Source organism: Numida meleagris, chromosome 3 (genome assembly GCF_002078875.1).
Source record: "Numida meleagris isolate 19003 breed g44 Domestic line chromosome 3, NumMel1.0, whole genome shotgun sequence".
In the NCBI taxonomy this organism is placed as follows: domain Eukaryota; kingdom Metazoa; phylum Chordata; class Aves; order Galliformes; family Numididae; genus Numida; species Numida meleagris.
In genome coordinates, this window is record NC_034411.1 from 66,035,412 (window position 1) to 66,059,701 (window position 24,290).

The window sequence follows — 24,290 nt, forward strand, 5'->3', positions numbered from 1 at the left end:
ATCAAGCAGTCAGCCAGTGTTGGTATTTGTTATGCGTTTAAGGATGCAAAAGGCCAGGAACCCTGCCTGCTTGATAGGACAAGGGGAGATTTAGATTAGGTATTAGGAAATTTTTTACTCAGAGGGTGGTGAGGCACTGAAACAGACTGCTCAGTGAAGCCGTGGATGCCCCATCCCTGGAGGAGGTGTTCAAGGCCAGATTGGATGGGGCCCTGGGCAGCCTGATCTACTGGTTGGCAACCCTGCCCATTGCAGGAGAGTTAGAACTAAATGATCTTTGAGTTCCCTTCCAACTCAAACCATTCTGTGATGCTTGTCCCATAACCTAGGGTCTGCAAGCCTGCATCTTGCTGTGAGGTTGAATATAGACTGTGGTACACGACCCTCAGGTTATTGTTGAGTCCTCTATCTTCCTTATCATTGTTCAGCTCTGTTGAATCATGCCAGCTGGGATTCAGGACCTCACAACTGAGCTGCACTGAAAGAAGCAACTGTCCTTCCCAGTGAAGCTTCTTTTCTTTTTTCTTTTTTCTTTTTTTTTTTGCTATAAAAATAACAGAAGTTTCACAGAAGTTTCTTTCGCTGGTCTTTTTCGGTCCAGCCCAAGAAAATCATTCTTAAGCTCTTCTGCAAGTGACTAGCTACTCAAATAATAACTTCCATTTTTAATAGTGCCTCTTTAATAGGTAGGTGATACGTGTTCCACTGAGCCAACTCCTACCTGCACTTTGGCTTTGAAGCCTCCTTACTTCTTCTCCTGTCTAGTCATATCATCTCTGAGACCTAAATTGGAAGCTGGGCAGCTACTGTGTCAGAAATTAACTCTCTTTTCTTTCTTTCATACCTAAGCCAGTCAAATTTTCCACCTGGCATGAGGTACAGCATAAAATCAGTATTTCTTGTGTATCTTATAGAAAGAAAAATGTTATCTTAAAGTAAGAGGTATTTAAGTAGCTATAGCATGTAAGGTTGCTTTTCTCCATGTTTCCGCTTTGACATCTCCTTCGATTGTCAGTTTTAGTTTTCCCTATGAAGAGTCATCACTTAGGACCAGAAGTGTCCTTTGATTATTATACAGCACACTGCAGCATGCAAGACACTGATACTTGCAAAAAAAAAAAAAAAAAAAAAAAAAAAAAGATTAGCCTTGTAGCAAATTCTATTCTATTTCATAACGAAAAATAGTACAGCAAATGCTGAGGAGTGGGCTGTGTTTGATTGTGCCTGTCTTCTGCAGGTAGTGAGGTTGTTGTCACGCTTGATACAGCATATCTAAAACTCTTATTTTATTTTGATTTTGTTCTTTATTTGTAAAGGCTAAAACAGCATAGGTATGTATAAAAAAATAATTGCTTTCCCAATGAAAATATTTCTTCTATTTTTTTTTTCACTTTTATGTTACAAAAATCCTTTTTTGACCATAATTAGAATGAAATCCTGTTTATACTCTGCTCGTGGAAAATATTTTCTTAAATAATATGAAGCTCATTTTCTTTTTCCCCCCCTCTCTAGATATGACCCAGACATTTTGTTAGGCTATGAAGTCCAGATGCATTCCTGGGGTTATCTCTTACAGAGGGCTGCTGCATTAAATGTTGATTTATGCCAGATGATTTCTCGTGTGCCAGGTAAGTTACTATGTAGGGTTTCAGTTCAGCTACAACAGAAAAAAAGTTGAAATCTATAAATAAAAAATGCAGAGTGATTTTTCATATAGGCCTCTTTTATGTTGTTGCTGTTGTGTTATAGGTATAATTGCAAAAAATACATACCAATGAGGTAGTGGTTTTGAATATTTGCTGAATCTTGAAATGTCTTGTGTATTCCACTTCTGGGTGTGTCTCATATGCACGAATCTAAACTCTTTTTGAATTGTTGTGTTTTCTTGCCGGGATCCCATTTTGCATATTCTGCTGCATGCTGAAGTAGAAAGCCTGGCGTACAAAGGTGCTGAAACTTCTCAGCTAATCACTGAAAATCAGGCTCTCTTCTCTGTGCATTGTAGACTTTTTGGTGTTAGTTCTAATTGTAATTCCATAACACAAATAAATTACAGAAAGTTTTCAGTTCCTGGTAGTGTTCCCGCTACTACTCTTCTCCATGGCTTCAGTCACATGTATAATTCCGGGTAGCTGCCATAATCATTACACGCAACTGGAATACAATGACATTAAAGATGTTCCTGGTTTGTAATAAAACCCTTGCTTTTAATGGGCATTCATGTGCTGCGGGGAAACATTGCTGTCCTGCCTGCTGATGCCTTCTTCCAGCATTTAGAAAAAGATCTGTTTGCGTTGTTTTCTTTCTTGAGAACTCGAGGAAAGTTATCTAGGAGAGTGTTATCTTTCTGTCTATAGTTAGCCAATTAATATAAACTGTCATTCTGAAGAGTACTATTAGTGAACAGCTGAAAAAATAAATTGACGTGAGAAGAGTCAATAGCTTTACGAAGCAAAAATTTACTAAAAAAATTTGTTGTACCTCTTCAGGGTTGTCAAAAAGTTGTGAATGAATGAAGGAGGTAAGATTTTAAAAATCAAAAACAATGACAAAATTTGCTTTTGACGGGATTCTTGTTGACGATCTGTTCAGAAACTAAATAGCCATGTAAGAGGCAAGAAGTGCTTGCCTCTGATTGTCTCATTAAAAACTTTCATTCACTTCTTCCTCAAAATTTGAGTATTTTTGGGCTCCTTTTATACTTCAAAAATCTTTGTATACTTTTGATAACTGTGACTTGTTTAGAAAATGTCTGAGTTACAGAGACCGCTCAGGGACAAGAAAATACAGGAATAGATTTACATCTCCAGTTGAAAGTTGTTTGCAACTGGACTTTTAAGTGCTTAACATATACAAATATATTAATATATAATATATTAAAGCAGAAGCACAGAACAGTTTATGTGTAAATTGGTCCTCCAAGGTCATGAGTTTCCCTCTTCAGCACAAAGATCTCAAATTTGTTCTGCGGGAATAACAGCTAATTGCACAAACCTTGTTATTGAATTTCTTTGATGGTTCCAATTGAGGTGGTGCAGTGGTTGCAATAATAGTACCTTTGGATACAGTCTTAAGGTGTATTGACGGATGTTCAGAAAACCTTTTGGCCCCTTTACGCTTCAAGATTAGCAATATCTTTGTTAAGATTAATGGTAAGTGTTGCACTCAAAGGTTTCCTAAACCTCCAAAGATCACAAGGGCTTGCTGCTCTACTGTGGAAATGTGACTCAGCTATCTCTTCAGTTCAGGGCAGTTTGGTAACTTCAATTCAGTAACTAATGTGCCTCTTCTTCTCAGACTGGATGACAGTTCTTGTCTTACAGGACAACTGTGCCTGCACTTTAGTTGTTGCAGAATCAACAGTTCCATCAACAAAGCTTTCTTTAGTACACACCTTCATAGCAAGCTGTTGTTAAAATTGCTAGAAGTGGAATACACATGAAAAGTTCCTTGAAGAAAGGTTACCTCTCTGGGAACTCTGGTTCTTGGTGATATCTCTGTGTATTTCAGAGTCAGGCTTCCTTCCCTACAGCTATAGAGTCCTACGTAACTTCGGTTCAGGTATAGTGAAGGAATAGATAGAGGGTTGTAGCTCTTAATATCTTTGGACATAAAGAGAGCCTGCACGACATAGGCATGATCTTCACAGCACCAATATTCGTAGTACACAAGTTCTTGTGCCAGGTGGTTGATGTATCCCCAGAAGTGGAATACATAACACTTAACACTAGTTCTTATAAATACTTTAAGGTAAGTAGTGTAAGTAATTTTTGTTTTCGTTGAACTATAGGAGAAAAATAAGGAAATTTTCACACTGAGCTTCTCCTAAAATATCATGCCATACATGTGGGCTTGCATGCATGACCATAAATGTACAAGTGCTGTGTTCTCTGTTGCTTTGTGATCTCCTTGTCCATGGTTTTTACCCCTTCTGTGTTCCTCTTGCTTTTCCAACCCCTATGCTTCATATCTCCCTCCCTTCTTCACATGCTGTATTTTCAGAACAAAAAGTGCTCCTTCAAGCAGCATGCTCCTCTTTCTTCCTATTGAAACACAAATGGAAGGTACTTATCCTTCCCTTTCCTGTGATTTCAACTTAAAGAAAGCTGGACTTCTCTCTGGTTTGGCTTTATTGGCTGAGTCTGGTGCTGCCTTTGCCATTTAGAAGTGAACTATACATAAGTCATTAGGACATACCACAAGAGAAGTGAGTACTATGCCTGAGCTGAGTAACTTCTTTTTTAATGTGTGCACTGTGGACTCCTGTTTCCTTCTTTGTGTCACAACTCAACAACAGGAACTAGGGAACAGGATGAGGGGAGACTTCTTTTTATTTCATCTCACACACTTGAAAGGTAGGAAAAATGTCCAGTTCTCCTTCCAAAGAGGCCCAGATGGTTCTGGTGATGTATTCCCCACACCAGTTGTAGAGCATTGCAGGTTTTTGTAATTTTGTAATGCACCTTTTTTGCAAAGTCTCTTGCTCAACGGGGGAACAGGTCTGTTGTGACCACAGTATCCTTAGTCACCTGCCTTTACCAGCAAGACATGAAAGGAACTTGAGATACATAGTGAATCTCCTAAAGAAGTCAGAAGAGGAGAACCAGAGTGATGCTGGAGAAAGCAGGCAGTCTTGGAAAAACACTGTGGTAATTTCTGCCTTCAATTTAAAATGTAAAAAAAAGGGGGAAAGATGTAAGTTCCTCACTTTTGTTAGATTTCTCAGGAAAGAATACCAAACCTGTAGCCTCAGGTTTACTGAAAGAAAGACATTTTCAAGGAATGTGTACCAGGGACTGTCTTCTCCTGTGTTGTAATATTTCGGTATATCAAAAAAAAAGAAAAGATGGCAAAAAGATTATCTTTCTTAGAGGGTAATCACCACTGTGTTACAGAAAGTCAGATTGCTACTTCTGCCTCTGCATTTGTTCCTTCCTGTTTCTTTCTCTCTTCATTTGTGCTATCCAGAACTTACATGTACCTTCTCCCACTGTAATGGTTTTGCTTTCGCAGAATAAAAAGTGCTGAGTTTTCTCTCCTATCACTTGGTTCCAATTGTCTAAAACCATTAGAAGTAAAACCTTGAGTTATAAATTCTTTAGGGCTGAGGTCACTTTTCTTGTGCATACTGTGCACTGATAAACTTGCAGCTAGCTCTCATGTAACATGAGTGTCGCTTAGCCAATTTATTCATTATGGAGGATATATTGCTGTGGACACCATTTCAGTGAAACCAAGCAGTTCTCTTCAGAGGGATGTGCAAGAGTGGAAAAACTTGGAGGAGTTTTATTTAGCGATGTTGTGGGAAGCTGGTAAATAAATAATCTTGTACAATTAGTATTATTTTTGTAGACACCTCAAATGAGCAGAGGGATAATGTTGACTGTACTATATCTTGTCTAAATATATTTTCTTTTAATGCCTTTAGATGATAATAAAGAGAACAGATTCGCAGCTGAGCTGGATGAATATGGGTCAGATACAATGAGTGAAATAAATATTGTTGGAAGAATTATCTTAAATATTTGGAGAATGATGAGAAATGAGGTAATGTTTAAAAACAGTTTAATGTCTTGAATTTATGCTTTTTTGAATTCTTGTATGCTGTTGAAAAATCAATGTAATTTATGTAGCTTTTTCTTTTGGTACACCTTTTCAGATCTGTCTGCTACTCTGTGAGAACAGATTTGCCTATCACTAAAATGTAAAATACTGAATCTAACTTACCCGTTTTAACAAATCAGCTACTACGGCACTTGTACTAAGTCCTTGAACTTATTTTGAGTTCTCAGACTTACTTGTTCTGCTGTTCATGACTTCACATTCAACATTCGGCTGATTCAATCTTAAAAGACTTTGTTCTGATCAAAGTCAGACCCGGTCTTTGTGATCTCTCTAATTCTGTGCAGTCTCTTCAATTGATGAGGGATATTATTTCATGACTTGTGAATAGTTGGGGAATTCTAAATAAAGATGTTTACATTTAGGTAACAAAGAATACTAATACAAAGGCAATGAATTAGTTGTTAGCATTCTTTGAAAGTACGGATTTCCTGGACTGTGAAAGACTGTGCATGTTAACACATCTTCTGCATTTTTATAGGTGAATCTAATGAATTACACCTTTGAAAATGTGGGCTTTCATGTTCTTCATCAACGTTTTCCTTTGTTTACTTTCCGAGTCCTGTCTGACTGGTTTGATAACAAGGCAGATGTCTACAGGTAATCCATTTTTACGATATTTTTTGTTTGTTCTTTCTAAGGCCAGATTCTTAGCATTGGGTAAATACAAGCTAAAATCAACACAGAGAGAAATAAACAATTTAGCTGAGGTACTAGAACAGTCTACATACAGCAACGTGAGCTTGTTTACTCCGCTGTTCTGATGTATTCTATTTTATAGTTATATCCTCAATATGATGTCTTTGTTTTTCTTTTTAAAATAGCAAAGCAATTTTAAGTTACAGTTCCAGCATGTCTAAATAGATCTACTGTTTTGAAGTTCTGTAAGATCTTTATTTTGTATATAGGATTCATCAGAAGGATTTCTAATATACTGGCATGGTTCTGTTTTACTTCACAGTGCATGCCATCCAGGCTAGGCTTAAGAATAGTACAGAACAGTGTACAAGATGTTCAGACAGTAGCTATAGCTGCTTAAAAATATCTTTATATGACACATATCACAGTGGGCTTCACTCTTCCTTGGAGTGTTTTGGTGTTGTGTCATGTCAACAATTCATAATACTGTGAGTACTGATTTGAATGTCTTTCATAACATATATGTGATGTCTTAAATACTTTTGGACTATGTGGGAACTTGGTTTAGTGTTGAAATTACAAATGTAAATTCAACAAACTCTGTGGAAGGTTGTTAACACAAAAGTCCAGTCAAGAAAGAAAAAAAAAATAAAGAAAAAAAAAGCATGTAAACAGATGAAGAGAAGCTAAAGTTTCTGGTTTAGTAATTCTTTAGGGTGACAAGAAAGACATAGACAGGCTTGAGTAGTGGGCCCAGGTGAACCTCATGAGGTTCAAAATATCCAAATGGAAGATCAAAAAATCAAAATGCACCTGGATCGAGGCAATCTTCACTACCAATACAAGCTGGAGGATGAAAGGATTGAGCGCAGCCCTGCTGAAAAAGACCTGGGGGTATTGGTGGATGGGAAGCTGGACACGAGCCAGCAAAGTGCCCTCACAGCCCAGAAAGCCAACCGTATCCTGTGCTGCATCACAAGAAGCGCGGCCAGCAGGTCAAGGGTGGTGATCCTGCCCCTCTACTCTGCACTGGTGAGGCCTCACCTGGAGTACTGTGTCCAGATGTGGACTCCTTAGTACAGGAGAGACATAGACCTGTTGGACTGTGTCCAGAGGAGGGCCACAAAAATGATCCAAGGGGTGGAACACTTCTCCTATGAGGACAGGCTGAGAGAGCTGGGGCTGTTCAGCCTGAAGAATAGAAGGCTACGAGGTGACCTGATAGCAGCCTTTCAGTATCTAAAGGGGAGCTACAGGAAAGAAGGGGACAGACTCTTTATCAGGGCCTGTTGTGATAGAATGGGGGGAAATGGTTTAAAGCTCAAAGAGAGTAGATTTAGGTTGGATATCAGGAAGAAGTCTTTTACAGTGAAGGTGGTGAGGCACTAGAACTGGTTGCCTAGAGATGCAGTTGATGCCCCATCCCTGGAGACTTTCAAGGTGAGGCTGGATCAGGCTCTGGGCAACCTGATCTAGCTGTGCATGTCCCTGATCTTTGCAGGGGGGTAGGACTAGATGACCCTTAAAGGTCCGTTCCAACAATAAGGATTCTATGATTCTATAAGGAAAACAGGATATAGTATGTTATTGTAATGTGCCTTAGCAGTAGGTTACTATGCCACTTTCTGTGTGTATCTTTAGAATGTATAAGTGTATGTTTGTGTGCCACGTTTTTTAAAGAACTGCATGAAAACGTCCTAAGGAGCATTTTATTTGCTCATTTGTAATAAGCTGTCATAAAAAATACATTTTTCTTAGAAAGAGCAGCACTCCTGATTGTTTATAATGAGATGTTCGCTTTCACAGATGGAAAATGGTTGATCATTATGTTAGCCGAGTCCATGGGAACCTCCAGTTGTTAGAAAAACTAGATTTGATTGACAGAACAAGTGAAATGGCGAGACTTTTTGGCATTCAGTTCTTACATGTTTTAACAAGAGGCTCCCAGGTAAGATTTCGTTTTCCTTACACTTCACGAAAGCAAAGTAGTCATTACAAAACGTCTCCGTACATCAGTATGTTTCTAAGAGCCACTGTATGTATTTTTTCAAGGTCAGAGGACTGTTTTGCATAATGTGAAATTTAAGCATTAAGAAAGGCAATGCAAAAGCAGTAATAATGGATTGAATAGTTAGTGTCAGATATTAACAGCAGCTACTGAAAATAATTAAGAGTGCCCCAAATGTAATTATTCCGGTGAGTCTCCTCTACTGACTTTTGGAACACTAAATTTTCATTTTGGGTTGATATTTTTCACACTTACATGAGTCTGAAAAATGAACATTTTTTTAAGATATCAAGAAATATAATCAAGCATCTCTGAGAGAGGAGGTGATTTTCTTCCATGGCAGGCAAAACAGCTGCGTGTGTTCTAAGTGACATCTCCTATGCAGGAGATCACTGGGTGAGATTTGACAATAAGACAAGAAAGGCTCTGGCTTTATGAAATACATATGTCATACCAGATGCATAGTTTTGTTAATTTGGTACTGACATCAGAAGAAAAGGAAGCAGGGCAGATCTACCCTACTCTTTCTTTGGGACTTCAGGAGTCTCCATGACTTAGAAAGACTTATCTCGCCCAGGTTACGATTGCCTAGGCTCACTAAGCTGTTTCCACGACTTCTCATGAGACTTGAACAGCACCTGAAATGAAAGACTTATTCTCACTGATGTGTTTGCTCCACAAACTTTCCTACCATCTTTTGCCTTCTGTTTTTATAGACAGCTAGCTGACCAGGATTTTATTACTTTGCCAAATTCTGTCAACAGAAAGACAACTTAAAAGCTAATGTCCTAAACAGACCAACACTGTCTTAAGCCAGCCAAAGACTAGAGTGGCTGAGGCTGCATTTCCTTAACAATTTAAAAAATGAAAATGAATAAAGCCAGTTTTAAAATGTTGCCACCTATTTTCCCCAACTGCAATTGCCTGTGCCAGCTCTTAACCCTGTGCATGTTTTTGTTGGTGCAGAGCTATACTAGCCCGATCTATTTATTTTTTTTAATTTTTTGCTGATGTGGAGCTGAAGGTGGGGAGAAAGGAGTGTTTGATAGGCATTTGCCAGTTCAGCTCCCTGAATTGGCATACCATATTATCAGAACAAAAAGTACTGCTGTTGGAGTAAGGGAAGAGAAATGCACAGTTAGGGACAGGGAGGGTGTGACTGGCATACTGCCAGTTGTAGATACGCTTAAACTATCATGATTGCAGCCTGCAAAGACTGTTCTGCCTGTCATTTTCTCAAATGGCTGTGAGTGGGAGTGAGCAACAGAAACATGCAGCATTTTCTATCCTGACTGTTCTTTTCTCTTTCCTTCTGTGCACGTATTTTTTTTCCACCATTGAAACTTTCTAGTTCACAAAAATGGTGAGTTGCAACAACTCCCAGTCACCTCAGATATATTTTTTTCACTCTGAAGAATGATCACTGCATCTTAGGATTATGTTCCTTTTCTCCTTATCTAAAATAGATGTTAAAATTAAATAGTGCTAAGCAAGGTTTTCAGTTAATTTTGTAAATGTTTTTTAAGTGTCTTTTATTAAATTTTACAAGACTTTTCTAAAGGTGATTTTTCTTTTGTTAAGCTATCTTGAATATTCCATAGCTTACTAAACAACTCTAACATGAGATGGACATAGTATGGATTATTAGTCAGGTGGTTGAAGAACTTGCTGAAAAATAGAAAAATAAATGTTAGCTCTTGCACAGATTTACTCCCTGACCATCTCTTCACACATCCGAGCCCATCGCTGGATGCACAGGTTTATAAAGGAGGCAGCAGCGTCTTACGGTACCACACAGCTGCACTTTCCAATCTGTTTGTAAGGTGACAGGATCTTGTTAAAGCTATTGGTTCTGTAATTTCATTTATAGTATCAGAATTAAGGAAACAGTACCAAGCCAGTTCAGTACAATGATTGAATATACAGTGCATCGGGCAGAGGGCTTTGGAATAGTGATTTAATTGCTGACAAAGCAAGGGGTCTAAAGACTCTGTAGGATTGTCCTTTGATAACTCAGGATGTTCAGTCCTTTGCCATTCATGTACGTAATTTTCAGCTGTTTTGGTTCTTTATTGCAAATAGATACAGTGAGTACCTGCCTATTAGTGCTTGTAAAGATCGAATAATATGTAAATAATTGGAGCTGATTTCTCTCTAATGTGGCAGCCACCACGTGTCCTTTTGTGATATCTTGAATAATGTGAAAGTACTTAAAGTCCTTGTTAATTTATTCTTCCTCTACTACTTGTAGCATCGTGAGGGAAAAAGCACGATACTCAGTGCAAAGCTTTAAGATGCAAAAGGTGACTTTAGAAATGGGTTTACATATTCTTCCTTTGATTCTTTTGCTGCCAAGTATATTCTAGTTATCTTGCACAGTCACAACCTTGGAGACACTACTACTAACTTTGCATGCCATTTCTGTTTTCTGGACTGCATACATAACATTTCTGTGCAAATTCCTAAGGCAAATGGTAAACAAATCAACAGCGTATTATATCTTATTTTTTTCAATGTTTTTGCAAGTCTAACTAAAATGCAGATTAGCAAATGCTCATTCACTGACTCTAACATGGCCGTATAATATTGTTGTAGCCTGTTGGATTTTTAATTTTTATCCTGAACTGGATGCTTTTTTTGCATAGATGTAAATCAGAAGTACTTCATTTTTAAAGGGTAGTTCTAAATGAGGAGGAAACACAAAGTTCAGTTAAATGTGACAGAAAGCGTGCATTAAAAATAAGAGTATAGCTGTTTATTTTCAGAAATAGTTGTCTGTGCATTAAAATCTAAGTGCATACTTATATAGTTTTAATATAACCATATTTATTCTATGTTTTGAAATGATAATGACTACATCCAATCTTTTTTACAGTATCGTGTGGAATCCATGATGCTGCGTGTTGCAAAGCCAATGAATTACATCCCTGTGACGCCCAGTATCCAGCAGCGAGCTCAAATGAAAGCCCCTCAGTGTGTTCCCTTAATAATGGAGCCTGAATCTCGCTTCTACAGCAATGCTGTTCTTGTATTAGACTTCCAGTCATTATATCCTTCCATTGTGATAGCGTACAACTACTGTTTTTCAACCTGTCTGGGACCTGTTGAAAACTTAGGAAAGTAAGTTATTTTTCTTCCTTACAAACTTTGGTTCAGCAGCGATGTCAGCATCTTTTGTAAGACACTGAGAACCCTTGCATTTGTTGGAAATTATGCATGTATGTGAATAGCCCCATTTTCTGTTACAAAAAATGAGATGGTAAAGGTTTTCCATGTGGGTGTGTGTAGGTTTTCCATGTGGGTGTGTGTATGTGTATAATAATAGTAGTAATCTATCTGTGTGTTTGTGCATGTGTGTACACATCTTCCATCACTGTGGTGATGCTAGTTTTTAATATTGCTTCAGAATAAATTGAAACATTGTATAAATCCATTATCTGTTTTCAGAACTGGACTAGTATTTTTCCACCATATGTTCATAAGTTGTTGTTGTCCTCTTTTAACTGTTGCAGTTCAATCTCGTCTTAACTATGCAAAATGGAAAGATACAATTAGTTAATTCTGTGTAGCACCTCTTACTGATCTTAGCGGTAGTTCTGTTAATTGGGGAAAAAGAAAAATCTCACTGCTCATTATAATTACCTTTATAAAACAGTATTTGGAAGAAGGGAAAGATGTATGCAATGATTACTGAGTGTCATCAGCAGAATTTCAAGTTTCTGATTTGAAATTCTGAACTGGTAGGAAGAAAATACACGCCATGTGTTACTTGGTAGGCGTGTGTAGTTTCCATACAAGATTGCTGTGCGATTATCTGCTTCCACTAACTCAACATTTGGAAATAACGCATTAACGAAGGGATGGGTGAATTACCCTCTGTGCAATTTAGCTACGTATTACTACTTTACTCCTAGAATGTTTTGTATGAAGCTAAAAAATTTTAAATGACTGTTTGTTTATTCCTGAGACTGTAATTGTCATTCTGTCCTTGCTGGCGTTACCACATTTTAAAGTGAGTTGATGTTTTTGCTTCGTTGGGCTGTAAATGAATGAATGGCTGATCTTCATATTTAATTTTTCTTTTGTTAGATATGATGCATTCAAATTTGGCTGCACCTCTCTGAGAGTACCTCCCGATTTGCTTTACCAGATTAGGCATGATATCACAGTGTCCCCCAGTGGCGTGGCTTTTGTCAAGGTAATGATGTCGGTGCTCTGTGACAGGCATTTTCGCTTCCTGTTGGCTGACTAGCTCAAGATCAAATTGATGTTGTAGTTTAAATTTTGCTGCATTAAGAGCAGATGGAAGAGGGGGGAGGCTCAGTCTCATTTCCCAGTGTTTGTTGATACTTGTCAGAGTACCGAACTTATGGCAGTTCAGAAAATAAAATGTCATCTTTATGCTTTCATTTATACCAAAGGCTTATTTCATCTATAATTAAACTGTATTTCACTTGTGCAGTTTGGGGATCAAACAGTAATTATCTGCACGTAACACTTCATTCTTCTCCTGCCTGAAAAGCAGAACGCTTTCCTAGACAAAGCGTCATGGTTTGGGAGATGAAACTCCCCAACTTGCTTTTTATTGTTCTCATTTTATGCTGTGTACTGCTGGCTGATTTATAATGAATTCATAAATATGGCCTGGAGCACTTACAAATAATTAGCCAGTCATCGACATACATTAAATATATGATTTAATGTAGAACAAAAGTTTAGGTAAAGAATGCTTGTAGAATTCTTAGAAGGTAATGTTCCTTCACCTTCTGATGCTTTCAGAATTAATAGAGCGAGTTAACTGTTGAAGTACCATTTTAGTTAATAAGGTTAGCAAAACAATACATTAGCAGAGCTGATGAAAACAACAAAAAGCTGTTAACCCTGCCCTTAAGAGCTCTGCCTGTATTCTAGGTTACTTGTAATATTTACATGAAGAGCTAAACCAGCGGTGCCTAGGGCATCTTGCTAATTAATTTGTCTTCTTATCAGTGATTATCTAAACGTTCTAGGTTTTGCTTCTGCCCTTAACTGTTTAGGTTGGGCTTTTAACATATTTTTTTTTTGTTCCCTTTGTGTCAGCCTTCAGTAAGAAAGGGCGTGCTGCCGAGAATGCTAGAAGAAATCCTGAAGACAAGGATAATGGTGAAACAGTCAATGAAGGCTTACAAGCATGACAAGGCTATAACTCGAATGCTTGAAGCACGTCAGTTAGGTCTTAAATATATAGCTAATTTTACATACGGTTATACTGCTGCTAATTTTTCTGGAAGAATGCCATGCATTGAGGTAAGTGTTGCAGATAAAAATACAGAAAAACTGTGAGAGACACACTGTTTTTAATGTATAGTCAGATAAGACAATATTATTATTTGAAATGTATTTAACCACCCTGGAGGTGTTCAAGGCCAGGCTGGGTGGGGCTTTGAGCAACCTGGTTTAGTGGGAGGTGTCCCTGCCTATAGCAGGGGGAGCTGGTCCCTTCCAATCCAAACCGTTCTATGATTCTATAATCAGAGTAGCATCATAAGAGCCATTCTTTATTTGTAGTACTGAAAATCGGCAACTTCGGGATTTATTTGTTATCTTTTTTCTTTAAAAAAAAAAAAAAGTATTATTTTTCTTTTTCCCATTAAAAAAAAATTGAATTTGACATTTCTATAGCAATCTCTCCAAAGGTAAATTGGATTACAGTTCTACTGGTGGAAATAAAACATTATTGCTGTTTTGTACTTGTTATAAAAGGAGGAATCATCAGAATCCAAGAACTGAATAAAGCAATCCTAAGCAATATTTTCTTGTTCTTCTACTTTCCGTGTGCCTGAAGAAGTTTAAACCAAATTTTATTTTAATTCTTTTGTAATAATTTGATCACTCTCCTTTTAATTCCTGCTATGGTGGTGTGATGTAAGCAAGCTTTTTATTTTTAATTTATTATATTCTTTTAAACCATTAGTTATTATACACCATCTCGATATAGTAGTTTTCATAAACAGATCAAGTCAGGTTAGACCATATTCACCGAGAGCTCATATCAGTTTCAGCATTAGAATAAAGAATTTCAATTTCTCTTTAACATTGCAGCTTGGGGACAGCATTGTCCACAAAGCCAGAGAAACATTGGAACGTGCTATAAAACTGGTGAATGATACCAAAAAATGGGGTGCTCACGTTGTGTATGGTGATACGGACAGGTAATAAATCATAGTAGTTCTTCATAGATGTGTTTTTTTGTTTTCTCAGCATAAAGGATTTACGATACTGAAAAAGGTACATGAACTCTTTTTGGGGTGTTGCTTACTGTCTTGCAGAATAATGCAAAGTAAAGAATATTTATTTTCCTGGAGTTTCTTTTAGGACTCTGTGAAAGCACTTAGAGGGTTTTCTTTCTTTAGTAAATTTTATGGAACAGGAAGAAGAGAAAGAAATTATATTTTTCTGGTGTTAATTAATATAAGACTTCTTTATTGAATGAGTATTTTTGTGCCTGTTCATGATGACATTCTTACTGGGAAAAAAGAGTGATTTGCAATACATTAGATATTGCATGCTGATGCTTGGAGGAAAGCGCTCTTTTAAGCTTCATAAGTGGATGCAATTCAGAAGTGGCCACCAAAGCATAAAATGATATGGTGAGGCTGCCTGAAGTACCTTATGTAAATATCTCCCCTTTCTTAGTCATTTATTCATCTAAATGATGTACATGCTGTGGGCGTATCCACCACTGCTCCTGGACTTGGATCATTCCTCTGCCCTGAGAAACAAAGTTGATCCGGTTGTTCCTCCTTAGTGACTTGTGAATCCAGTGAACAATTTCAGCCAGATGTCTTGGAAGACTTGAAATTTCAAAGATAGTAGATTTGTAGTAGTTACATACACAATGAGAAAAGAACTCTTAGGGGAAGGAAGGAAGATCCTCTTGCTGGCTGTAGTGAAAAAAGCAGTTATTCCTAGAGGTCCCTACAGTTCTCTCCTGAGAACTCAGAAGTTTTGCAGTGCCTGGAGTAGTCATGCTTGCAGCCCCCAGCATTCATCATGCCTTTGGCACTTCTAATCTTCCACTGAACACTCGGCTTTTCAATGTGATGGAAGGGAACAGAATTGATGACTGTGTGTCTTTGCCTTGCCATCAGGAAACTAGCTCATAAGCTTCAGAAACTATGTTGAACAGATTTGTTCTTATTTCCTACGTCTGATTTCTTGCAGCATGTTTGTACTCTTGAAAGGAGCCACTAAGGAGCAATCTTTTAAGATTGGTCAAGAAATTGCTGAAGCTGTAACAGCAACAAACCCCAAACCGGTTAAACTGAAGTTTGAAAAGGTAAAAGGAGAATATTTTACTTCAAGTGTGTTGAGTTGAAAGCAGTGTGAAGATAAAAGATTTTTCTTGTCTTAAACACAATGTAATTATAAACAACAGTCATACACTGTACTGTTTCTGAGGGTGTGTTGCCAACTCCTTTTTCTTTTTAATGCCTTAGTGACCTTCTCAGAACAACGCTGCAGAGTGAAAGCAAAAAGAACTGTTCGGACTTTCACATCTGGATGCCTAGTGGCCTGTTGCCCTGCCAGCACCAGGCAGTTTCAAGTTCTCTTTTCATTAAGTTTTGGAAATGTCTCCCTCAGTTTGGTATTATATACGTAGGAGGAAACAAACTCAGTAGAGAAAATGTAAACCAACCCTTCAAGAGATTGCAGTGTATTAACTACTAACCAGATGTTTATTCTTCAGTCGGCTTTCACACACTTCAGGATATGTCTGTGTGATGCATACACATATAAAATGAGAAATCATAAACACTCATTCAGTAGGCTTTTGGAAGAAGTACTAATGACAGTAAGCTTTTTACAGAAGAGCAAGGCAATGTGATACTAATTTTGGTGGAGGTTTGTCCTGGGAAAGTCATTAGTGGGCGATTGGTTCAGATGTTCTAGACATTCTTAACATACATACCAGATTCAAGAGGGTCAGTCAGAATCCGTAAGCAAATTGACGTTTTTCACTGAAAACAGAGCAGAAAAATATTAGCCAAAAAAGTCAGGATACCTATGGAAGACACAAAACCTTTCCTCACTGACTGATGTACAGAGGCCCTTCCCACTTCCTTGAGGTAATTCTGTGTCATTAGGCTGAAGGAATAATTGGGCAGAAAAAATAATGAGGTGTTAAGATAGTCTTGAATACATGTCTGAGTGCTTCACTTCAAGTGACCCAGGGCTCAAAATACTGAATCTTCTCCTAGGGTGGCTTCCTAAGACAGAAAAATACTTAATATACGCAGACTCAAAGCTGGAGCATCTGGTAAAGAAGTGTGGCACCTATGTGCAGGCTTCTCTTTAGCCTGCTAAACTCACTGCTCCCTCTTCCAGAGAGCCAGGAAGACGTGACATAGTCCTAGTAATACTGAGAAGCCATTACTCCCCATTCTTTCTTCTAAAACTGGTCAGTGAATACTGAGACAATCGAGAATGAAATCAGAGGTTAGAGAGAATAGGTAAAAGAGACCGTGACCCTAAAAATCCATGTGTAAGGAGACCATTCCCAGGCATAGGCTTCAAAAAGGTGACGTTTGAGAACAGAAAGTTCAAAAGCCATTACTCTGGCAGATAAAGTTCTCTTGTCTGATGTCTGAAATAAAGTTGTTGTCTTTTTTAAAAAAGAGATTACTTTTGCGTTAAGAATGCTGACTGTTGCAATCCAGAAAAGTGTGAGGATACTCAGATTACACCGTGTGTCAGTTCTCTTTTTAAACATTCCAGGTCTACTTGCCGTGTGTCCTACAAACTAAAAAGAGGTATGTGGGTTACATGTATGAAACACTGGACCAGAAGGACCCGGTATTTGATGCAAAAGGCATAGAGACCGTCCGAAGGGACTCTTGTCCTGCTGTTTCCAAGGTACAATACTTACACATTTCTTCCTGAATAAAATCATAGTATTCTGTTATTTCTTTGAAAGTTTATCCTTTCTGAGAGTTTCTGGTCTTTAAGAGCTGCGTGAGACTTTGTTTTTCTGGTATGAGTCATTTAAAAGTCAAATTGAAGATCTTGTGCAGCATCACAGAAACATTTAGATCTAGCATTGAGAGACATGGTTTAGCGGGGTTATTGGTGGTAGGTGGATGGTTGGACTGGATGATCTTGTAGGTCTTTTCCAACCTAGCTAATTCTATGATTCTGTGATCACAAGGTCTTGTAGTTTCCACCTTTACTACTATACTACTATCTTTTGGCCCCTATAAATCCCATAAAAAATGCTCACCTCTATGTAAGGTTTCTTGAAGACCATCACTGATCCAATTCACTTTACGGGGAAGTAAATACAACTCCAAGGTGAGTGAGGCAGACTTTCCCACTAAGTGTCTCAATAACATAAATCCAGTTCCCCTTAGAATTCATTTAAAATAAAATTCCTTGCCTATTTATTTTAAGCTATGTATTGGGATTTGTAAACGAAAAGACTCTTGTTCTTAATCAAGTGAAAACAAATGCATCCCAGTAAGAAAGGTAAGCACGTAGGAGGATTAACTTCCATTCTTCTTTTTTAATCCCAAATTTTTTGTTAGCTGAGGTGATCAGCTAATCTTAGAAAAACATCTTAAATGGCAGGAAAAAAAAAACCATTCTCTTTCATACTCTGGAAAACTTCTGTAATTGCCAAAGTAATTTCAGCGCCCGAGCACGGTCATATCATGAAAGATGTGAAATTTCAGAGAGTGGACTGATTGAAATTGGCATTACATTGCTGTCTTTGATATTGTCCAATATCCCAGGAATATTCTTCTTAATCCTTATATTCATAAATGTCATTACTGTCAGTAATGTATAATTCTTTCTTGACAAAAAGAACTAGTGTGAGAACAAAATAAGTGAATTGCAGGCTCATATTTGTGTTAACCTGAGAAAATAAAAAACCTGTTCAGTAATGTTTATGAATGTCCTTCAGTGCAAGAGAGAGCAACCAGTTCTCACATTAACATTCTAGTTCATGACTGATACTTTTCCTAAACAGTATATTCATATTTGCGTGTAATTTACTCCATCATTTGGAATTTCTTGTTTTGAGTTAAAAAAATACCCTTTCTCCTTGATTTTAAAGATACTTGAGTGTTCTATCAAGCTGCTATTTGAAACACGTGACATAAGTCAGATCAAACAGTACGTTCAGAACCAGTGCATGAAGTTACTGGAAGGAAAAGCCAGCATACAAGACTTCATCTTTGCAAAAGAGTACAGAGGTAGCTCTGCTTACAAGCCTGGATCCTGCGTACCAGCCCTGGAAATCACCAGGTAATGAAATGCCAAAGTGCTAATAATAGATTTTTCCCTTGACCTTTGTACTGTCTTAGTTACAGGTAGCAGGGAGATGTCTCCTTCAGATGTTATGGCAGCAGCTGGCTCTGACTTTCTTCTGGGTGCGAAGAGAGATCAGGCATCAGAAAGCCATTCCTTGTTCCTGGAAAAAGCCAGACATATTCAAGAGTAAGGTCTCTTATCAAGACACATCAACATGTAAAATGATGTGTTCGCTGCTGTTAGCGATACTTCTGTTTTTGTAAAAGGGCATGATGAGCAACAGAAAGTTTTTTAACTCACAGATATTACATATATATGTTAGAGTTTAAAATGATAATACTAATATCTGACAGTGCTGTGAAATACATTACCAGGCTTAATTTTTCAGTTTTTAGAGTACCTTTCTTAGAGTTGGTGTTTCATCCAGCTGAGATTGCCTATCAGTAATAAATTATGTGAACTGGCAAATTTTCCAGTTTTACCTTGCTAAATGTAAAGTATCTTCAAATTAAGCTATGCTTTTTAAATAAACAAAATTTTTGACCTGCAGTTGATGCCTTCTTCCAATTGAATAGTCCTTTGCTTTCTTGGTACCTGAGCTCTTCTTAGCACCATGGCTGCTCTCTGTAAATCTATTTCTTTAAGAAAACGATAGCTAGAAAGCAACCTGCATGCAAATCCTAGTAACCTGAAAGAGGAGATAGCATTAGGGCTCATATTCCAGGTTATAATATTCAGGTCTGATCGTGATGCATACTAAAAATAAAACAGCCCGGTCCTGTGCTTCGTAATAGATGTCAACTTCAGTCTTCTGCAGAGCTACTAAATATATCACCAGGTGGAGGAGTTTCCTAGTTGTTTCCCTGGCTTGTAAGCTGCACTGTAAAATCTATTTTTCAACAGGAGAATGCTCGCCTATGACCGTCGCTCTGAGCCACGAGTGGGGGAGCGGGTGCCCTATGTCATTGTGTACGGCATGCCTGGGCTGCCCCTCATCCAGCTGGTGAGGCGGCCCGCCGAAGTGCTGCAGGACCCCAGCCTGAGGCTGAACGCCACCTACTACATCACCAAACAGATCCTGCCGCCGCTGGCCAGGGTCTTCTCACTGATCGGCATAGACGTCTTCAGCTGGTATCATGAACTGCCAAGGGTAAGCGTGTTTGGAAACAAATGAGATCGCAAGCGTGGTGCGTCTGTGCAGTGTTTGGTTTTATCGTGATTTTTCACACAGTGAGGCCCCTCTGGGGTAACGTAGAAGGTTATTTATTTTACGGGGCGGTGCTTTGATGGCCACGTGCGCAGGGTTGACTCTTAGATCTTGAGTGTGATTTTTTCACTTAGCAAATCAATTTTTCCTTCCGGTCCTTCTGTTCAGGGCTGATGACACTGTCATTTTCTGGCCACTTTCATAGCTCAAAATAATATTTTGCTGTAATAGCTTATTTTTAGGAATAGCTGTGTATTCGTCTGCCTGGCTGTACTCACTTTAAGTCTCTCTGTAGTAAATATCGGAACTCTTGCTGTTCCAAGATGTTCTGAAGACCTTCCTTCGATGTAGTAAAGGTGGGAGTGCTCAAGCAGCAGGAACACTCCTTTCAAAATCTCTATCACCAGAAACATTCAGCTAGTTGTTTCCAAACTTGCAGCCACTGGAAGTGCAGCCAGGGCATGCTGGGCGTGTAGCAGGGCAGCACCTGCAGGTGACCAATGCAGGAGCAGAGTTTGGGAACTTAGCAGGTGACTGAGGATGTCTTGGTTGCTGTTTTTCTCTTTTCTGATGAGCTTCCCAGTGAACCAGGTCACGGCAGCGGTGGTTCAGCGCCTCGCTTCGGGCCGCTGCTGTGCCTACGTATCCACACTAATAATTTGCATATTAACCCACGCCCCACAGCTGTTACTTCCATTCTTCTTCAAAAAGAAAAATAATCTCTGTACTCTAGGAGGAAAGCAAGATGCTCTCTTGGGAAGTTACTTACCTCTTAATTTTCTTTTACTAAATTTTATTAACAGATTCAGAAAACTGCCTCCACTGCCCGCAGTGAGCTGGAAGGACGGAAAGGCACCATCTCGCAGTATTTCACGACCTTACACTGTCCCGTGTGTGATGAACTGACCCAGTACGGGATCTGTACTAAGTGCAGAAGCCAGCCACAGCATGTGGCAGTGATTCTCAACCAAGAAATCCGAGAGCTGGAGCGCAAGCAAGACCAGCTGGTCAAGGTATGGCTACAGCGCTGTCAGCCAGCCGTCAGCTGTGGGCAAAGGCCGGAGCTCCAAAGCAGCAGTCGCTGAATGCCCTCAGCGCAAGTAGGAAGTGCAGTGCTGGTGTTAAACGTGTTACAACTCATTTGCTTTTCCCATTGCTCTAGAAGGCAGCGCAGCAGCTGCTGTTCTTAGCTTTGCGTGAGACTGAAGCCACAGGGGTGGAGAGAAACTGAACAAAAGATGCTTTTCTCCTTTTCTTCTGTTTCTTAAGAGCATCTTACATGGTTTTTAGGTTCCTTTTTATAATGATGGTGATAAAAAGTTGTACAAGTATGTTGAAATACGTACCTTTTGTTCTAAAATAACTGATGATGTTCCAGTAACAAAAAAAGTACTAGTCCTAGAAAAATTATTTATTTGTATGCATAATATGACTGTGTTCTGGTCTGGGTTCTTTGTTACTTTTCTTCTTGACAGAAATTTCCCAGGCTGTTTTTCCCCTTGAGTTAGAAGTCCATAAAGAGCATCGCTGGCTTTGTTCACAGATATGTGCCAGCAAACCACTATGCCTCTCCTGTAAGAGACATAAGTGTGCTCTTGCCTAATTTTTGTACTGTAGGATTTTAAAATTATTTTGTTGTTGTTGTTAAAATCAATTTTTGGCACTAGTATGTGAACCAGCTTGGTTACTTGGTGAATTGCAGGGATATAAACAAACGTTCCTGCAGTGTTGGCATTGATTAGCTACAGTCCCGTGGGGCTCTCTTCCAAGAAAACCAGAAAACCATCATAATTCACAATTCATAAATATTACACTAAGTTGCAGACCTCTGTTTTCAATGGTGGCCCTGATCTGCATTGTAAATGACAGTGAAGGAACAAGAAGCACATTCTGCAGTTCTCCTGTGGTACACTTTTACATTGCTTTTGTCCTGGAATAAATGAAAACTGAGCCTGGCCCCGCGGAAGGGACCGTGAGTGGCTTTGATCAGAATGCCCTCATCTCATTGCAGCAGGTCAGCAAGGGCTGGGGTCCAGTTCTGCTCAGTATTTGATGACTTAACCCATCAGCAAGAGCAGCATCCTCTGCTAATTTGAAGCTCTGTCTGTTCCTCACAGCTTAAATCCATGGCCCTCCTGGATTATAAACATGCCAGAGCCAGCAGAACACTGATGTATAGGTTTAATCACACATGGCTTAAAAATTAGCTGCCCAAATTAAGGCTGTAGACTTCTTCACTATACACAAGCTGAACCTCGGCTGAACTGAATCTCAGTTTGAGATTTTGGTCTGCAGAGACTGAGCCCTGCTGCAGGCCTGGCCTTTAACAAGGAAAGAAGGACAGGAACTAATTTTAACAGCAAAGGAAAAGGAGTTTGTAGATAGGATTTTTGGCTTCTGGTTCCAAGTGGGAAGAGGGGTCAAAATTCTTAGGGAACAGCCACGAGTGGCTGCAAAGTTTTTCCAAAAACTGTTGGGGGCTGGCTTAACAATACCGGAAAAAATCAAAAATGAAAAAGCAAAGCAGGAAATGTCTCCTGAAAATTGATTCACTTGTCTTCTCTGGAAACACTTTTGGAAAAGCTCTGCCTGCTGCTGTTTATTATTTAATCTGGTACCTGAATGCTTGAAAGCAGCACTGGGTACGTTAATGAGCAATTCTGCCTGCATCTCTGTCGTGGCACTGATGGGCTGACTTGCAAAGTAAAAGCTCTCATTCCAGAAGCTTACCTGGAAATAGAAGTGGCTTATTAGTGAAGTCCCTTTCCTGAATAGAGAATAACTGCAGAGTTTTGTCTTGTTTCACGAGGCAACTTTCATCCATGGTACGTTTAACATGAGTACAACGTGCTGCCTCACTCGCATCCCTCAGCTGCTTGGGTTGTTTGTTTTCCCAGGTGCCATCACGCGGGGTAAAGCAGAAATAGCAGCAGGGTTGGAAGGGGTATAAGCCAAGCTGTGCTTGCTGTCAGGCCGTGCCCCCTGCCCAGTTCCCAGTTCCTGCCATCTGCCCGCCAGGCTCCGGCGTCAAAGTCAGCACTTGGCAGGGGCAGGAGGGGCTGCAGCAGAGCGGAGCTGCTCGGCTCCCTCCATGCTAAGAGCTTGGCGGTGGCTGCCTGCAGGGCTCTGCCTGCTCTGCCGATGAAGCGTTGAGGATGCAGAGACGTAGGTGACTGACGCCTTGCGTTAGGCTGAAATAATCTGTTCTGCTTTTTTGTGTGGTCTAGATATGCAAGAACTGTACAGGCTGCTTTGAGCGACAGATCCCGTGCGTCTCCCTGAACTGCCCGGTGCTTTTCAAGCTCTCCCGAGTGAGCAGAGAACTATCGAAGGCGCCGTATCTCCGCCAGCTCCTCGACCAGTTCTGAGCGGTCTGTTACGGGATCCCAGGTGCTATTTTGTTTCAGTGTTTACCACACTAAGACTATTGTGCATGGTGCTTTTTCAAGTCATCTAGTCCAGGATTTCCATTTTAACTGTCGGGTTTATTATCTGAGGAATAACGAACGCTTATCCTAACTAAATTAAAAAAAATGCATTTGTTGATCTATGAATAGCTCACTTTTTAAGATGTACAAATTCCTTCTTCCTTTCATGTTTCTAACATACTGTTTTATAATGCTGATGTTGAAATAGCTGTGTGTAACATCCTGTAAATCCATTTCCAAGTAGAAGTCAAGTTTACTTCCTGGAGGAAGGAGCACTGAAAAACCTCTCGCGATGATAAATCCATTTGTGTGTGTTCTTGGACTGTCAGTATCAAGACGTGTTATTCTCTATTATCCATTCACTTTATAATTTTGTCTGCGAAATATTTTGTAAATACACTTTTTTACTTTTCAAACAACTGAGTAAAATAATGTGCAATGACTTTTATACAGATAATTTTAAAGTCGGTTGGTATATCTCCTCCTCAGTTTTGCTTGATTCCGAGTAGATTGTTATTTTGATCAGACTGTGCAAACAGTAGTACCATGTGTAGCATTTTGAAACATTATTTTCTAAAAATCGCTGTCTTGCTTTAGCTATTAATGGGGCATTGTGAGGAACTGTGCAAAGACATTTTTGTTACAAACCTGTGGGACTGTTGCAATACTTTAAATATAAAATTTTATTCCATTTTTGCTTGTTTTGTATAGACATTTCTATTGCTTCTAAATATGCTTAAAATATTTTCTTTCCTTACGTACTGTACAGTTAAATCTTATTTGCCACCATCTTGACAAAATGTGTATTTAGAATATTTGTATAACTGTATAAAATGGAAAAGGAATTATGTGGTCAGTGCATTGTTTTCTAAACTGGAAATCATTTTGTTTTAGAAGTTAATAATGGAAACCATATTAAAGTTGAATAAAATGATATGGTAAAAATCCCTACGCTTCTTCCTTTTAACACTCGGCTGCCATCGATTCGCTCGTCAGGTACAGACACAGCGCTGATGCAATGAGAATGCACAACGCCGTTTCCAGCCTAAAGTCTGGGATGTAAACCTTCGGTACTGGTTTCTGGAGGCCTTCT

The 24,290-nt window shown here is 39.0% G+C and overlaps 1 protein-coding gene across 1 annotated transcript in view; it reads left to right on the plus strand.

Annotated features, from left to right (window-relative positions):
- REV3L (REV3 like, DNA directed polymerase zeta catalytic subunit) overlaps nucleotides 1-24,144 on the plus strand; it is a 115,655-nt gene extending 91,511 nt beyond the window's left edge. The window contains exons 19-32 of the mRNA XM_021391901.1: nucleotides 1,513-1,628; nucleotides 5,429-5,547; nucleotides 6,104-6,222; nucleotides 8,068-8,209; nucleotides 11,145-11,389; nucleotides 12,359-12,467; nucleotides 13,349-13,555; nucleotides 14,351-14,460; nucleotides 15,473-15,587; nucleotides 17,027-17,164; nucleotides 18,366-18,556; nucleotides 19,466-19,712; nucleotides 20,573-20,782; nucleotides 22,997-24,144. Coding sequence (XP_021247576.1) covers nucleotides 1,513-1,628; nucleotides 5,429-5,547; nucleotides 6,104-6,222; nucleotides 8,068-8,209; nucleotides 11,145-11,389; nucleotides 12,359-12,467; nucleotides 13,349-13,555; nucleotides 14,351-14,460; nucleotides 15,473-15,587; nucleotides 17,027-17,164; nucleotides 18,366-18,556; nucleotides 19,466-19,712; nucleotides 20,573-20,782; nucleotides 22,997-23,137 — 2,209 coding nt within the window. The 3' untranslated portion in view covers nucleotides 23,138-24,144. The remainder of the gene's footprint in view (nucleotides 1-1,512; nucleotides 1,629-5,428; nucleotides 5,548-6,103; nucleotides 6,223-8,067; nucleotides 8,210-11,144; nucleotides 11,390-12,358; nucleotides 12,468-13,348; nucleotides 13,556-14,350; nucleotides 14,461-15,472; nucleotides 15,588-17,026; nucleotides 17,165-18,365; nucleotides 18,557-19,465; nucleotides 19,713-20,572; nucleotides 20,783-22,996) is intronic.